This window comes from Hibiscus syriacus, unplaced genomic scaffold (genome assembly GCF_006381635.1).
Source record: "Hibiscus syriacus cultivar Baekdansim isolate YM2019G1 unplaced genomic scaffold, ASM638163v2 tig00111366_pilon, whole genome shotgun sequence".
Classification (NCBI taxonomy): domain Eukaryota; kingdom Viridiplantae; phylum Streptophyta; class Magnoliopsida; order Malvales; family Malvaceae; genus Hibiscus; species Hibiscus syriacus.
Genome location: NW_024063071.1, coordinates 2,011,558 through 2,028,114, shown reverse-complemented (window position 1 = coordinate 2,028,114; position 16,557 = coordinate 2,011,558). Strand labels below are relative to the sequence as shown.

The 16,557-nt window shown below is 33.0% G+C and overlaps 3 protein-coding genes across 4 annotated transcripts; all 3 read right to left on the bottom strand.

Annotated features, from left to right (window-relative positions):
- Window positions 1-46: 46 nt before the first annotated feature.
- LOC120159623 (SRSF protein kinase 1-like) lies at window positions 47-1,774 on the bottom strand. Its single transcript, XM_039170203.1, has 4 exons — window positions 1,576-1,774; window positions 732-1,493; window positions 521-568; window positions 47-431 (listed from the first exon to the last, which is right to left on the bottom strand). Exons 1-4 carry the CDS (start codon window positions 1,756-1,758, stop codon window positions 129-131), a joined length of 1,296 nt encoding a protein of 431 aa, XP_039026134.1. The 5' UTR covers window positions 1,759-1,774; the 3' UTR covers window positions 47-128.
- Window positions 1,775-3,756: 1,982 nt separating this feature from the next.
- LOC120159437 (40S ribosomal protein S9-2-like) lies at window positions 3,757-7,260 on the bottom strand. Of its 2 annotated transcripts, XM_039170032.1 has the most exons (4): window positions 7,247-7,260; window positions 5,557-5,614; window positions 4,500-4,881; window positions 3,757-4,179 (listed from the first exon to the last, which is right to left on the bottom strand). In XM_039170032.1, the coding sequence occupies exons 2-4, from the start codon at window positions 5,582-5,584 to the stop codon at window positions 3,993-3,995; spliced, it is 597 nt and encodes a 198-aa protein (XP_039025963.1). In that variant the 5' UTR covers window positions 5,585-5,614; window positions 7,247-7,260; the 3' UTR covers window positions 3,757-3,992. The 2 variants fall into 2 exon arrangements, with proteins under 2 accessions (XP_039025963.1, XP_039025962.1); XM_039170031.1 differs by lacking the exon at window positions 7,247-7,260 and having other exon boundaries at window positions 5,557-5,677.
- Window positions 7,261-9,563: 2,303 nt separating this feature from the next.
- LOC120159411 (serine/threonine-protein phosphatase 5-like) lies at window positions 9,564-15,830 on the bottom strand. The gene is made up of 13 exons (XM_039169997.1): window positions 15,725-15,830; window positions 15,167-15,311; window positions 14,790-14,959; window positions 14,636-14,707; window positions 13,551-13,701; window positions 13,322-13,430; window positions 13,116-13,233; window positions 12,744-12,891; window positions 12,119-12,367; window positions 11,346-11,471; window positions 11,136-11,236; window positions 10,135-10,209; window positions 9,564-10,025 (listed from the first exon to the last, which is right to left on the bottom strand). The coding sequence occupies exons 2-13, from the start codon at window positions 15,243-15,245 to the stop codon at window positions 9,966-9,968; spliced, it is 1,458 nt and encodes a 485-aa protein (XP_039025928.1). The 5' UTR covers window positions 15,246-15,311; window positions 15,725-15,830; the 3' UTR covers window positions 9,564-9,965.
- Between the last annotated feature and the right edge of the window lie 727 nt (window positions 15,831-16,557).

Below are 16,557 nucleotides of genomic sequence, written 5' to 3'. Positions count from 1 at the left end.
TTCACGGAATATTTAATTATCTCCGATAATAGATTTGGGTATGCTATAAAGAATGTGAAGAAACACATTGTGTAGTTTACATTTTCACCGGCTCATGCCGTTTCCTTTACAATAGTTATTACTTTACATTAGTTAATCTTAAGGTTGGCCATTCCAACCTTAACGTCAGACTGAACATTCATCTCTTTCTGATGTGAGCTCTTGACATTGAGCCATGGATGTTGCAGACACTGCTGGGCAGTCGGTCGCTTCTCAGGTGCAAAATCCAGGAGAGGACAAAGAAATCCAACGAACTCACGAGCATCATTCTCCGAGAACTTGTATTTATCCACCAAAAATCTATCCAGTGGCCTTAACTTCAGCCTTCGAATCCTCTTTAGGTCCCCATGTCTGTCGAAATAATCCTTCGATCGAGATCCTCCGGTGGCAATCTGCTTGCAGAGAAGCATCAGATGAAATGTTTGTACCAGAATAGTTTTATAAACAAGAGAGGGCATTCGTAATACAGAAATGATTTCACCTTTTTAGGCATCTTTCCAAGAAGCTCCATCATGAGAGCAAGGTGATCCTAAAACACAACCCAATCAAAAATGTTATTTGTGGCAGTCCTTTTCTCTTTTTATTTGATTCATGATCATTACATATGTTACTCGGATTCGACTTTGAGTGCCGGATATGAATATAAGTCGTATTTATATTATGCTAACGATGCATGTATAGAACAGTGATACCTCATCTTCACTGAATCCTTTGCCGCTTTTAGGGGCAAACATCATGTCACCAGTAGCAAGCTCAAAGGCAGTGCAAGCAAAAGACCACATATCAGCTGGAAAGGAATAACCAGAACCTAGCATCACCTCAGGAGCTCTGTACTGTCTGGTCTGAATTTCATCAGCGAATGGTTTGTCAGCCCAACATGCATTCCCGAAGTCGACAACCTTGCACCTCAAGTCGATCCCATCCATGGATTTCGCCAGTTTCGGAGCTTCAGCTTCTCCTCCTATAGAAGCTCTTCTTGCCCTTCTTTTCAGTCTTTTCTCGACCATGGACATGGATCTGCCGTTTAGAGCACCCGCCTCAGGCCTTTTGAGTATCGGTGTAAGAGCGGACCTGGTCGGATCCTTGGCGGGATTAATGGTGGATAAGAGAAGGATGTTTTCGGGTTTGAGATCGGTGTGGATGATGCCGAGTTCCCTATGCAAGTAATCCAGAGCTATCAATACGCATTTGCATATCTCCCGAACTTTATTCAATTCAATCCCTTTGTAACGCCGGAACCTGATTAAACGGAGTAAGCTATCACCGAGGAATTCGAGGACCATGCAAAGATGTTGACCATTGGGGCCACTGTGCTTAAAGTGATCAATCAGGCGAACCACACACTTGGAATTTGAAGGGTCACCATTGGTAATAGATAAAAGCACTTCAATCTCATGAAGGGCAGCTTGAGCAAAATGTTCTGCACTTTTCTGAATCTTTAGAGCAACATATTTCTGATTGAAACAAAAAGGATTTAGATAACATTGTTAAGCATGCATACATACATACATACATACATAGGGGAAAAAGACTTACTGAGGATTGAGTATCGTAAGCGAGCCATACGGTGGAGAAATGACCCCATCCCAGCTTCCGTTGAGCGATGTAACGACCGGCAGCGAAAGAATCTCCTATTCGTACCGCATGATATCCCCCTTTTCTATATGAATCGAACCCTTCATCCTCCTCCTCCGAACCGGATGACGACGAATACGACATTTCCAATCACCTTTTTTTTCCCTTCTTTCTCTGTTAATGATATGTTATTATTGGATTTCAGATATGTTGAATACTTGGAGAAGCCCCTATTACATTTCAAAGGCCGAGTCTATTTTGGTTTGCAAATGGTGAAATGGGGATGCAACAAGTGTGCTTTGTTTTGTGGTTCCCCATCTTTTCCTGTTTTGCATACATACATGCATGCATACATACATACATACATACATACATACATACATACATACATACATACATACATACATACATACATACATACATACATACATACATACATACATACATACATACATACATACATACATACATACATACATACATACATACATACATACATACATACATACATACATACATACATACATACATACATACATACATACATACATACATACATACATACATACATACATACATACATACATACATACATACATACATACATACATACATACATGCATGCGTGCATGCATGCATGTTTCGAAGCTTTTTTCGATGTCTCTTTGGATCGAAACAGAAACGAACTCAACTACTGCTATGCTACATGCACCAGCAAGTGCTCCGGCTACTCCAGACAGGATATGAACCGAAATAGTGCGTCGGGGTCTAAAAGATTCTTTTGTTGTGGCCGTCGTTGAAACATTTTTTTAGTAATTATTTGATTGCTTCTTCGTTCCTATAAGATGCCTTCTCCATTCAACACCATTTTCAAGTCTCCTAACCAACAGATTTCCTTTGCTGTTTTATCCTATCCCTGTCTGGTGTGACATGAATTTTACAGGTTCAAGTTCATGTTCTAACTGGTTTGGAGATTTTTTATTCTTTTAAAAACATATTTATAAACACAACCTACAAGTGTCTTCACGAATGGATATATTAGATACCTGAGAAGGGTTGTGCCCCCAACCCGGTAATTTTTTTATATATTTAATTTGTATATAAAATTTAAATATTTATGAGATAATTATGAATTTTCCCTTATTTTTAGAAAAATTACACTTTACTCATCCCGAGTTAGGATCTTGGCTCTTTCCCTGAGTGGCTCTAGTGGTAGAAATCTTGTGTTCGAATAATTGTAAAGTATGTGTGCATTATCAATAGATGATTTAAAAAATTATGAATATATATTATCTTGTAATCTCTTCATACTACTCGAAAGAAAATAGTTACAAAAATTAATTATGATTATGACTATAGATAGAAAGAATATAATTAAATATAAATTTATTAATCTAATAATGAAATTAAGATTGAATATTGAGAAATCAAAAGGCGTAAGCATTTAAGAAATACTTAAACTCAAAAATTTTAATTTGATTAATTTAAATTATTAGACTTACAATCAAATTATCTAAAAGACTTTTGTGGATGTTAGAGCCTCACCACCTTCCATTTGGCTCTACCATGCATTAGTCCATGTTTAATCCTTCATTTTAATTAGTTTATCTGATGAATATATAAAAGTATGTAAAGATAAAAATATCTTATTAAAACGTGATATTAAACTCAATCAGTATTATAATAATTAATTTAAAATCATTAAAATAATTTTAATTAAAAACATTCGTAAAATATTTTATTAAAATGTTTAAAATATTTTTTTTAAAACATCAAAATGATTTTAAAGCATTTTTTGTTTTAAAAAGCATTCTAAACATATTTTAAATGATTTTATTTAAAAAATATATAAACTATTACACGAGAGCCCTAATGGAATGTACACATTCTACACCTTATATCTTGATCAGATTAACTTCACACTAATAATATATGTGATCAGCATCCATTAAATTTTTTCATTTTCAGATTTTATATAATTATTTTCAAAATATTTTTTTACTATTAATCTCAACCATCTATTTATAAATATGTATTGAATAAAGAGGTTGTTAAAGTCACATGTCTATTATTGATAGAGGAGATGATTCCAATTATTTGAAGATAATACAAAATATGCCACTACCAATAAAAAGAAGGGTAGGTCCTTTATTCGATTTTGGCTAAAATAGATAACATTGTGCACTAAAATGACCAAAATTAAAATATTATAATCTTTAAACAACATGATTACCCAAAATAACTTCAAACAAGGGGGAAAACAAAACAGAATACTTAAAGCAAAACATATACCAGAATCCACTGCAGTAAAGATCTGGAAACAAAACTAAAACCATGTCTAGTAAGGGTTCCTAGTTGTGGGGTAATGGCCTTAAGGTTTACTCGTCATCCTCGTCATCATCGCCATCTCCCCCAGAAGCCTTCTTGGCAGCTGCTCTCTGGTTCTTTCGCTTCACTCTTCCAGGGCGGCCGCCTCCGAATGGACTAGTGAGAGAGAAGTCTATATGTTTTTGAGAGTCAACCCTCACCATGAAAGATGGGATGTTCACCACCTGCCTACCAACCCTATCGATGATAAAACAACAAACATCAAGATAGACGCAGCAATTCATGTATAGATGAGATATCATATTCATATATTTTGAAGACATTCATGTCTCCATATCATGTCATATTTTTAAAATGTCCTTGTTTTTCAGTGTCATGTAATTGTGTCATGTCTAATATAGATGCGACATTTAGAGCATCCATAAATTATCTTTCGGACAACAGAAGCATGCATCCACGAATATATGAAACTGCTGAAACAACCTAATCATCAATATATAAACACAGCAAAAAATAAACTCCTGACAAGTTTATAGCAAGAAAAATGTAGTCTTTACCTGATATGTCTTTGCCTAATCAAAACACGAGCATGGTGGATCGACTTGGCCATCCCAGACTTAAACACTAGTGTTTGCAAGCGACGTTCAAGAAAGTTCTCAACAGTCAAAGCCAATACATAATCAAGCTTGTTTTGGCTCTCATCCAAAAGTCCATACCTGTTCATCCTACGAAGAAGTGCTTCACCTTCAAAAATACGACGAGGGTTCTTCTCATCAAGAGTGAGAAGATCCCTGGCAGCATTCCGAATACGGCTCAATGCATACTGAACCCTCCACAACTCCCTCTTACATCGGAGTCCGTACTCTCCTACAAGCCTCAACTCTGCATCCAATCGCTCCTTTTCATAGGGACGCCTTGGCTTCTTAAAGGTCTTCCCATCTACAATCATACATCAATTTCATCTATAATAAATTAAAGTGAGTCCACTAATTAGGAAGTCAGGGTCCGATTACATAACCTCCAATGAACAAATAATCAAAACCCTCACTTTTTTCAATTAAATCAGGAAAAACAGCAAAATCATAGATCTAAACAAGTATATTTGCTCAAATAGGATCCAAAAATACCGGAAAACGAATAAACAAAATTATACTGTTATTTACATTGTATGATCTACAGAATCATAAACAATACTCTTCCACATATAAATCAAAACCCCGTCATTGCAAAATTCAAACTTGAGACCTCTAACACGGAATTTTTCTAACTACTTTAAGTCGATTATACTATAATATTCTCATTAATTACCAAAAGAGCAATTGGATTGAATAAATAAACAAATAGATCAAAGCGGCTACTAAGAACTAAGAATGAAACAAAATCCAAGGCAAAAGATCGCGGCTAACATCCTAAACTATCTCAAACAAAATAAACGCAGATTATTAATTAAAAGAGAGAACCATTTTATTATACTGAATAAATAGTAAATACAGACACTGATTTCCGAGAATCCAAAAACAATATAAAAAATGGTAAAACTAATAAAACTAATTTGAAACTACAGATCACGTAAAAAAATGAAGGCAGGGTAGGCGAAAAGGAACAATAGCTTACAGTTGCGGTAGAAACTGACGTGAACCATGACGGCGCCGGTTTCTCGACAGAGACGAGAACGAGCGCCGAGAAAATGAAGTTAGAGAAAAAAAAAGGAACAAACCTACGCACCGAAGAAGAAAGAGGTTATATATACCGAAACCCAAAACCCTAATGTTACCTTCCTCGTCCTTTTAAGGGCTCTTTTTGTCGTATGGATTCAACGTCTTATGTTTTGGGCCTTTCAGGGTTTCTTCCCCTTACTATTGAAGTCCATTTAATTATAAACCTAATAATATTATAATGTAAATGCGATAGCACGGCGCGAAAATATAGTAAAAAAATAATAAAAATTTTATTATATGTATTTAAATTATGATTTTTATTTTAAATTAATTTAATAACTATTTAATTAGTTTATTCAAAAATTTAAGAATTAAAATCACAAAACCAGTAAAGTTGAAGGATAAAAAAATCATTTTATCTAGAATTACTCATAAAAATTATTATGATCACATACCTTAGTCTAAGGTGATTATCGATTACAATGCAATATTTGTTTATAATTTTAAAATTTATTAATAATGTACACACGCCTTTCAGGTGAAACACGATTATTCGAATCTAACTCTTTTTTTATCATCAAAATCACATAATAAGTTAAATCCTTTTTATTTCTTGATTCTTAGCCAAAATCAAAATTAGAATAAAAATCAAAATCTGCATTATAATTATGATCTTCTTCTATGTACTATTCGGAGCAGTCTTTATAAACTGCACATTCATCAACTATAGGCCTAGCTTAGGTGAATTGTTGTAAAAACATTATCATCAAAATCACATAATAAGTTAAATCCTTTTTATTTCTGATTCTTAGCCAAAATCAAAATTAGAAAAAATCAAAATCTGCATATTTATGATCTTCTTCTATGTACTATTCGGAGCAGTCTTTATAACCTGCACATTCATCAACTATAGGCCTAGCTTAGGTGAATTGTTGTAAAAACAAATGCTTAATGTGTTACATATATGTAGAAGAAGTTAACGTTATAAAAAAGTTTATTTTATATTTAAAAAGTGTCATTCTTATTACAAAATAATGGCTGAGTTTTATTTTTTTTCTTTTACGAACAAGTTTTTATGTAAATAAAATCCACTAATTTTATTAAAAAATATCTTAATAATGAAGTTTATGAATTACGATCATAAACATAAATTAAGCACATAATTATGATATATTCTTATGACCATTGACATAACAAACTAGTTACTTTAGATTATACAATGACTATACAAAGAAAGGATTAAAAAACTCATCCAAAAAAATCCGAACAAAAGATTGTTACAAATAGATTTAACTCCGTCGACAAACGACCCACAACATGAGTTCAAACTATTAAAAGATCATCGACAATTACAAATCAGAATCGAGCGTCGTGAAAAAATTATCTCCGAACTCAAAATGTGTATCTAAATCCAATCCGATGGTTCAAAACAAAGAATATCAATATGAAAAAAAATAAGTGACAATTTGATCAGTAGAGACGACATCAAATCAAACCCTAATAAATTTAAAGGGGAAAATCAAACAATTGATAAATAAGACTAAAATATATCAAAAGATGGAGAATAAACATTTCATAAAAATAGAAAAATTAAAAATTAAAATACAAATAGAAAAAGGAAAAGAAAAAGAAAAATATGATATAAGAAAAGAAGAAGAAAAAAAGGAACAATCAAACGGTGTAAACTTTTAGGAGAAAAACTTTTTAACAATTTTAATCTGTCATCATAGTATTTAATGAATATTTTAAATAAATAATTAAATAATATAAACGATGATGAACTAAAACCGCTAATGAAAATTAAAACTTCATCGTCAATATATCAAATAATAATCAACAGAAAGTAAATTTTATATTTTATATTTTATATTAAGATGGCAGATAAATGTGTAAATATTGGAGCTGATCTGCCAGCAATGAAAGCCCAATTGTTTTGTGCTTTCAGCTTGTCTTTTAAAACAATTATTTATTTTGACAATATAATAAGAAAATACCCATAAGTTGCTGTGTGCAAAGTATATGCTCACCTGCACACAGGATTGCCAAAGATTCTTCCACAGTGGGTTTTGAAAAGCACTGAAAAAACCAGCCTCATTTATGATATTGAATTTTAATATGTGCAAGTGTTTTAAACTATATTATTTTAACTATGATATTCTTCAAAGATTCATTAAATATCTTAAGTTTAAACGAATTTAAAATAATAATTAAATGAATTCATCCAAAGATATCAACACTAAAACAGAAAACTATTTTTATTAAATATAATGAGTTCGAGCAATTACGTTTGCAAGTTGTATATATACTATTAATAAATTAAGAAAATTTTAAATAAAAATTTAAAAACGGAATGATAATAATTTTTTTAAGGTTAGATGATAAAATAAAAAGTTTATTTATATATATATATACATATAATGTGTACTATCTAAGCCTTCCCGCACTCTTTTTATATATGAAGTAAAAAATATGCTTTAAAATACCCCACCCGTTGTATCTGCAGAAACTTAAAAGAAGCTCAAGAAGCTGTCGACAAAAACCTCAACTCTCTTCTCATTTTTCAAAAGCCGAGAACTACCCATTTCACAGAGTTGTTCAACAAACAATGGGTCGTTCTTGCTTTCTGAAATCACTTCTTCTTTCAATGCTTTTGCTTCTCTCCTTCTCTCAAGGTATTACTTTGTATCTTCTCTCATGTATTTCTTTGATTTTGTACAACCTTTTTTTGTTGTTTTTTCTTAGGATTTCGTACCAGGAAATTGATGGGGGCTGGTGTCTTTGAAGGATCCACCGCTCAACTGGAGGTTGGTCTTTTTTCTCTCTTGAATTTCGTTAGGTTTTAGGTTCTAAAACTGGTGTTTTTTTATGTTTGGATAGCAGGAAAATGCAGAAACATCAAGGGAAATGATTGGAATGATGGATTATAAAGATCCAAGGCCAAATGTTAACCCCAAAACTGGTTACGTATTTAACCCTCCTCCACAAGACTAAGTCGACAGAAGTTTAGCCTTTTTTTTCTTATGTTTCATCAATGAATCAGAAGAAGAAAAAGAAGAAACTTTGAGAAGTTGGGATTTTCAGTATGTTGATACCTGCTTTATTTTTCTTTAGAAACTATTTATGGATTTTTTTCCATAACCGCTAATTCTTCATATGTAAGAAATTGTTTATGTTGTGATGTGAGCAGTGACAGCATCTTTTCTTATCAGACAGTTACTTTTGTGAAGATTAAAGTGCGATCGTGATTCGGATGTGAAATGAGATACGTTACATGTATTCTTAAATTATTTGAGTTTAAATTAAATAGTATTTGATAGTACACAAATCAACTTGTGATCGTGAATCAAATTTAAATACAGTAGTAATATTTGATTCAAATAATTTATTTTGACTTTAATCTTTGTTTTATTCAATTTGATTCAATAAAGTATAATAAAACTTGAGATCTATTATATCGTACCAATAAGTATAGAATTTGGTTTGAAATCTAAAGGTCGAGATAACCTTGGGCGAGACATATGAAATATCACAAATTTCGAAACCTAATACAAAATGTTATGACTCAGTAATATTCTTAAAGTTCTCATATGCATGCATGCCACCTTGAGGGCCAAGCTGATTTAATTTAATTTATGTTGGTCCGTTACTTGTTTTAAATAGAGATATATACATACATGGATAAAATTCAATTACAAAATGTAATTTTCTTTTTAGTTTTAAACAAATTAAGTATGATGAGAGAAAATAAACAACTGAAATTAATGGTAAAAAATGAAAAGTTATTCATTGAGAAAAAAAATGAATAAAGAGCTTAACCGTTTATTTTCACTTATCCAACGGTTTTAAATCTGTAAGACTAAAACAAGTTATATATTGTTTAACAGGATCTTATCCTGATATATATTTTGTAACACTACAATTCAGACAAATATTTTGTAACCTTTCTAATTAAGTAAAAAGCCATCCAAGAAACACTAGAAAATTTTATTGAAAAATTTCAAAAGTATAAAACACTAACGTATACAATAAGACGGAAGAGATCACCTATATTTAAATGCTATCAGCAGACTCCTTGCCAATGCCAGCAAGTGTTTCTTCATCTTTTTTTAAATCTTTTAACGGCATTTTGCCCATCCTTTTCGATTTGATTAAAGCCTGAAATGAATAGAAACAATAACATAAAACCACAACGGGAATTTATCAACATTTACCGCTTCTCCGGCAGCTCCTCGACAGGAACAAACTTGGCTCTTGTATTGCGAAAAATCATACAACCGAGCAGTAGACACAAATTGTACCACAGAGCAATTGCAAAGATTTTGTAGCAAAAAATTTGGACTGAGATGGAGCATGACTCGGGTATAACTATTGGAACATTCTGAGGAAGTTGTTTGCGTAAGCCATCGGTTTGACGTCAGGGTGAGGCTGTGCAGCAAATCAGGTATGTAAATCAGTCACTCAAGCTTCCATTCATGGTCATTTTCCTAAGAACAACAATAAGTGGACAATAACAAAAACATCACAAACTACTAACCACTGCTGAGAATGTAATAATATTTGGCTTCAAATCAGGGGCTTCAAATCGAATAAGTGCACCCTTGTTACCCATCTGAAACAAACCATTTGATGAGTCGTGTTAGACTACAAAATATATAATCTAAAATAGCAAGCAAATCAGGAGGCAGACATACAACACCGAATAATAGAATTTCCAACCAAAGTACTCTGTTTCAACTTCAAACAGAAACAAATAAAACAACAGCAGACCTTGTAAGAAATGGATAGTACCAAATTCTATAATAGTATTCAACTATAGACATGGACCATAATGAATTCATGAATATTGACTAATAAAAAATTGCATGTTTTTAGATAAAATAGACCCCACTTTAGAATTTATTGTCTTAAACTTTGAATACATATATATCAACACACACAAACTCACACATAAATATTGCACTTCAACTTGAGCTAGCCTTTTTTACCTTTGTGCCTGAGGCCATATAAGGGTTCTAGGACGAACCCTCTGGACAAAATATCATCAAATACTAGTGGGAACTTGAAGTTCCCTACACTATGCCTGAAGCTATTTAATATTGCCGTATAGTTGAAAATGACAGTAAAAATGCAGAATGAAATGGGGAAACATGTGCACTCGAGGAAACACATAATGCATTTAACAAAGACTATATAATACAAGTCAGTTGCTCTTAACCTTGTGGTCGTGGGATCGAGTCCCACGGTGGGCAATTCATAATTGCCGGAGGTATTCCACGGAAGTTGCTCTCAACCTAGCGTTGGGGGCAACCTACTACCCTACCTCCCCTTACCCCATTACATATGGAATAGGGTCAGCTAATTTATATAATACAAGTCAGAAGCGTGCACATGAACTATCCATATGAAGCTTGCAAGATGAGAGACAAAAGCAACTTCTTTGCATACAGAAATATTCATATGAGGTGATTACACAAGCTCTGATGATAACTTAACGAATGATCCTATTTATGAAGAAATCATTTGAGATTAAATTACCTGATCACAGTAATTTGGTGCAGAGAAAACAGTAATAAGTTTACCATCATGCTCAATCTCGTAACCTTCATCTTTCACTTCATGAGACCTCACAACTAAATCTGTCAATTAAACAGGTATTCACCAAAATCAATCATCAATTTCCTCTCCTCCCCCTTTTTTTTTCCCTTTTTCACTAAAAACAAAGCACACAAACAAACGGATAAGTACCTAGATCGTTATCCTGCAAGAATCTTTTTGTCACATCTCCACCAAAAGAAAGACCTACTCCCCTCTTGCTAGGGCCTCGTCCTGGGTGAGGTTGCGGATCACTCCAAAGTAATTCACACATCAACCCTGAAGAAATCAACAAAGAACCATGAGACAATTTCAAAAGAACATATCATTATTTTACACTACCTTTTTGCTCCTAAATTTGTATCAGCTTCTTCATAGATTTGCAATTTTAGATTACCATATCTTCATGTGCATTTTACATCTGAATTTAATTATAATCAATAGTCATATTGCTACAAGTCATCGGTTTGATTCCCCTTAGAAGCAGATTATATTATATGCATTTTTTATCAAAAAAATAATAATCAATAGTCATACTGACTACAAATGATAAAGTTTAATTTTGTCAACAAAGAAAATGTAGAAAAGGACATGAAAACAATTCAAGCAAAATTGTACTCTATAGTTTAACTTTATTAGGATTTTTTTATATAAAAAAGGTAGAAATGATATCTAAGCCTTCCAAAAGGGCATTGAAATTTATAAAAATGGTCCATGCCTCCTAAGCCACATTACTATATTATACAGATAAAATAGGGATAATACTGGAGAAACCTTCATATTCCAAACTAATAAGAGGCTGAATAAATAAATGTAGACGATATAGTTCCTTAACTTAAGAATAAGAAAAATCAATAGTGTCACTTTACATGTTAAATTGCACCAAACTTCACAGAAACTTAAGGAAAACACCGTTTGCAGTTTACCTTCCTCAGGAGGCTCACAAAACCGATCTATTGCCCTGATGTCAGATAGTTTCACCCCATCAACACTGAAAAGGCCTCCATGAATGACAAAAGCCTTCTGATTTATTACATGAGCCAAAGGCAAATAACAGAATACTTCGGCAAAGAGTTCCACAAATCTCTCACTCAGCTTGGACCTGACCTCACCCTCAAAACCATATATCTTGTTCATGCTCTTACTCTCATGGTTGCCTCTAGCAAGATAAATAGCTGAAAATTCCCAAGTTAGATGCAACAAAGTGAAACCAAAATTGTATATATATCATACTAATAGGGAACTACAAATCCTGAAGATCACATCAGAGAGCTTCCAGAAGAGATTATCAGTTTAGGGAGTGTCCAATCAAGAAGCTCAATATGCAATCTCCAATCAAGAAGATCCATTATTAGAGTCCTAAAAGAAGTGCTCAGATAAAGCTCCTTAATACTCCAGTGACAATTTCATTTAAGCAAATAAGAAAACAAAAATGGAAAAGATAAATCTAAATATCTAAATTAGCAGAAAAGGGAAACAAAGGACTAACGCAATTCATGTAAAGGCCAAGGAGGAAATTTGAGGTAGAATAATGTTGGAAGTGGATTTCACCTGATGGACACATGCACTTGAATGCAAATAGTGTGAGGATGACCTCCACAGAGAAAGATCCTCTGTCCACAAAGTCACCATTAAAGAGATATGGATTCTCTTCTGAAGGGAGACCATTAAGCTCAAAAATATTTATCAGATCGTAGAACTACAAGAAAAGGAACAACAATAAACACATTAATAAACAAAAAGCACTAAAAGAAAGCAAAATGAAGCATGCAAATTATTCCACCGTTAGCTATGTTATCATAGCTGTAAATGATAGGTACTCAAGACAGTATCATAGCTACCTGCGTCCAACATCAATGAATGGTGACACTATATACGTCATGTCTCTTAAATGCAGTAAATCATTTATCCTCTGTTAATTACCTGACCATGCACGTCACCACAGACAGTTAAATGACTACCATCAGGAACATTAATGTCAACAAGAGATGGCAGAGCCTGCAACATTTCTCTCATTTGCAAGACAATCTGGAATGCATATCTGTACCAATAAGGCAATAAGATTATTCAGCAAAAAAAAAGCGTCATTTAGGAGGAACAAAATCCATAACTGCAGTTACTAGACGTACCTTTTATGCAAACACTTTTGGTTCTTGAAGTCATCCATCATTTTCTTAACAAAGTCCAAAGTAACAACATCTCCCTCTATTCTTGCACCTGAATATTGTGGCTCCACGACTTAAAAAGAAAAAGAGAAAGCAATTTCGTTAATGCCAATGTGGAAGACCATTTCTAGAAGACGCCTAAAAATAAATAAATTAGGAATAAATTGTAGATATAATGGGGAAAAGAAAATACTTATGCTACGGTAGTCTATAGAGTCAGCTATGGAACGCCTCTCAGACTCAGGTACGGCAATTGCTTCTTCAAACTTTAATTTCATTACTGCTTTCTCACACTCCTTTAATTTCTTTGTAGCATCAAGATCATTGGGACAAATCCTTTTGACCTGATTCCAGAGGGAAGAAAATATATTTCAGACATCACAAATCACATTTCACACATTAAATGTATAGCAATTATATGAATTTCCCAGGAGAGGAAAAAAAAGAAACATGGCAGTACATGATGATGTCAAGTAAAACAACATCAACACACACGTTTTCTTGCTAAAATGTAAATGTATGCATATGTGCACCTCACAAAATGAGAAACGTAAAGTTATATCAAATCTAGAGCTACCAAGCAGATTTCACTAGCCCATACAACCTCTAATTAGGGGTGAGCAAAAGTTGGCTACTTAACATCCACAACTGTTTTTGTCAGTTTCAGTTAAGATGCTTCCTTTGGTTAACTTGGTATAGGCTTCTGTTAATATGGGTAAGTTTAGGTCGGTTATTAGTTATTGAATTTAATAAACATACCAACCAACTTAATCAACTTAATATATTATTTTTATTAAATTTAAATATATTTGTAATGTATACTATATAATATAAATTAAATCCAACCTGAATTTATAATAAACCCAAAAAGTTAAAAAAACATCGGAAAAAAAAGTTGGTAACTGAATTAACGGACATATGCAAAGTTTGTTCAGTTAGGTCATTTAAACCTATGTTTGTCCATCAGTTGGAGGTTAGTCGATTAAGGCATTTATGAAAAAACAACCGAACCTTACCTCTAACACTAGAAGGAGAAACAACTTGTGAAGCTCAGTCTTAAATGGAGGAAACATTCTACAATAAATCCTAAAGTGTAAATTAAAACAAAGAGAATTTCTAATAAAATGAAAAATAATTGCTACGCATATTACATGAAAAATATATATGCAAAAAAGATGCATGAGAAATATATTTCAGACAGCGGCACCACCCTCTGTATGAAATAAGTTAAACAAAGACATGAAACAAACAAATTTTGCAATATTATAGCCCTATTACCTGTTGAAAATCCTTCAGTGCTTCCTTAAACTTCCCCATTGCAAGATAAGCAGCACCTTGTCTGTAATAACCCTGTAAGTTGGAGAACCATCAGAACAAGAACAAAAATAGATATTGTATAAAAGGCTGAATCACTTCACTATATAAAGCATGCCTTTGAATATTTAGGATCCACTTCAATCGCCTTAGTAGCATCCCTTATGGCACTACCATACTCTTCCAATTTGGTGTGAGCAAATGAACGATTGGCCCAGTATACTGCATTCTGACTGTTTAGCTCTATTGCCTGTGTGTACAAGTCAATAGCCTGACCATATTTGTATGCTGAAAAAAAAAGCAAAACAACAACTTCAACACAATTAAACACAATGAAATTGCAAGCATCATTATCGTAATAACGATACATTCATTAAAACATCCACAATCTAAACTTTCTCCATGCAGAGCCAAACACTTAAAACCCAATCAATATTCAATGAAACAAAAACAATATCCGTGATACTGACATTTACATGTTCACTACGTTGGTACCTTTAAATGCTTCATTAGCCTGGTTTTTTATTTCTTCGGCTCGCGAGACTTTGGAACTTTCATTTTCCATATCGGGCATAACCTTTTTACTGCCCTGATTAAACCCGTTAAATTATTAGTGAAAAGCTTATCTTCTTACAAACCCCTGCATCATCCACGACAACATTAAGCAAACAACAAATTAGCAAAACGACCACGCCTTCATCTTCTGAAACGAGAGGATCCTATTCAGGAACTAACATAAAAAACAAAAGTCTCAGGGAAAAAACTTAGAAAATGACAATGCCTAAATTACAGTGAAGAAATTAAAGTCTAAGATTTACCATAAACAATTTAAATAAATAAAACAAATAAAGTCCACATACAACTCAAAAATAAGAGAAAAAGTATACAACTGAAATAAAATCATTCAAAGCTCTCTCTTCGGTAGTCGGATACTAAAAACTGCATATCCAGAGAAAGGAATTTCAAGCATAACCGAACAATCAAAAAGAAAAATTAATAGTTTTAGGGTTACGTAAACCTGAGTGTAGACTAGAGAAGAAGAACGAACATCACCTGGAAATATAAGATTTAAAGGGGGGGAATCAGCTGTATATGAGCTTGACTGTCGAGCGAGAGAAACAGAAGAAAAAAAAAAGGTGGGCTTTAATTGGTTTGGCTGAGAGCGAAACCTTGATCAATCTATTTATTTTAGGGTTAGTGGAGAGAACCACTGAAAACACCACTGAAAACTCTAGCGGTTTCTCTTTACATATATATACATAGATTACATACATATACTAAAGTGAATGCTAAGAAGTCGAATTTTGTCGAGAGTTGTGGTAGGGTTCTCTTCAATTTAGGGCTGAATTTTACATCTTATCGTCAACATCAAAAACAAAAGTAAATTTTTTGAAGGGAAAATTGTTATTGTAGTGTTTTTAAACGATTTATCCATTTTTATTTGAATGGAATTTGTTATAGGTAATCTAATAAGTTGAAGAAGATATGATGAATTGTAAATTAAGAGAGAGAAAATGGTCGTATCTTTATATTCAGTGGTGCATGATAGTTTTTATGTTAATGTTAGTCTAAAGTCATAATAATTATTTATAAATTTATAGAGGTATAGGTATCAAATGGTATATTTAATTATGATAAATCACGTGAATTTATCAATAATCATTTATTACAGTTGTCCGAATGACGTTGAACTTTAAAATTTTAAAAATTATGAAAGCTTAATAGATAAAAAAAAATTGACCTGCGATTTGCTACTTACACCACTTAATAAATACAAATGTTTGAGACAAGGCCGTAGCTGGGGCGGCGCAAACTACATGACCGCGCAGGCCTAAAAAATATATATATATATATAATGGTGTTTTTTCAATAAACGCCACTATAGA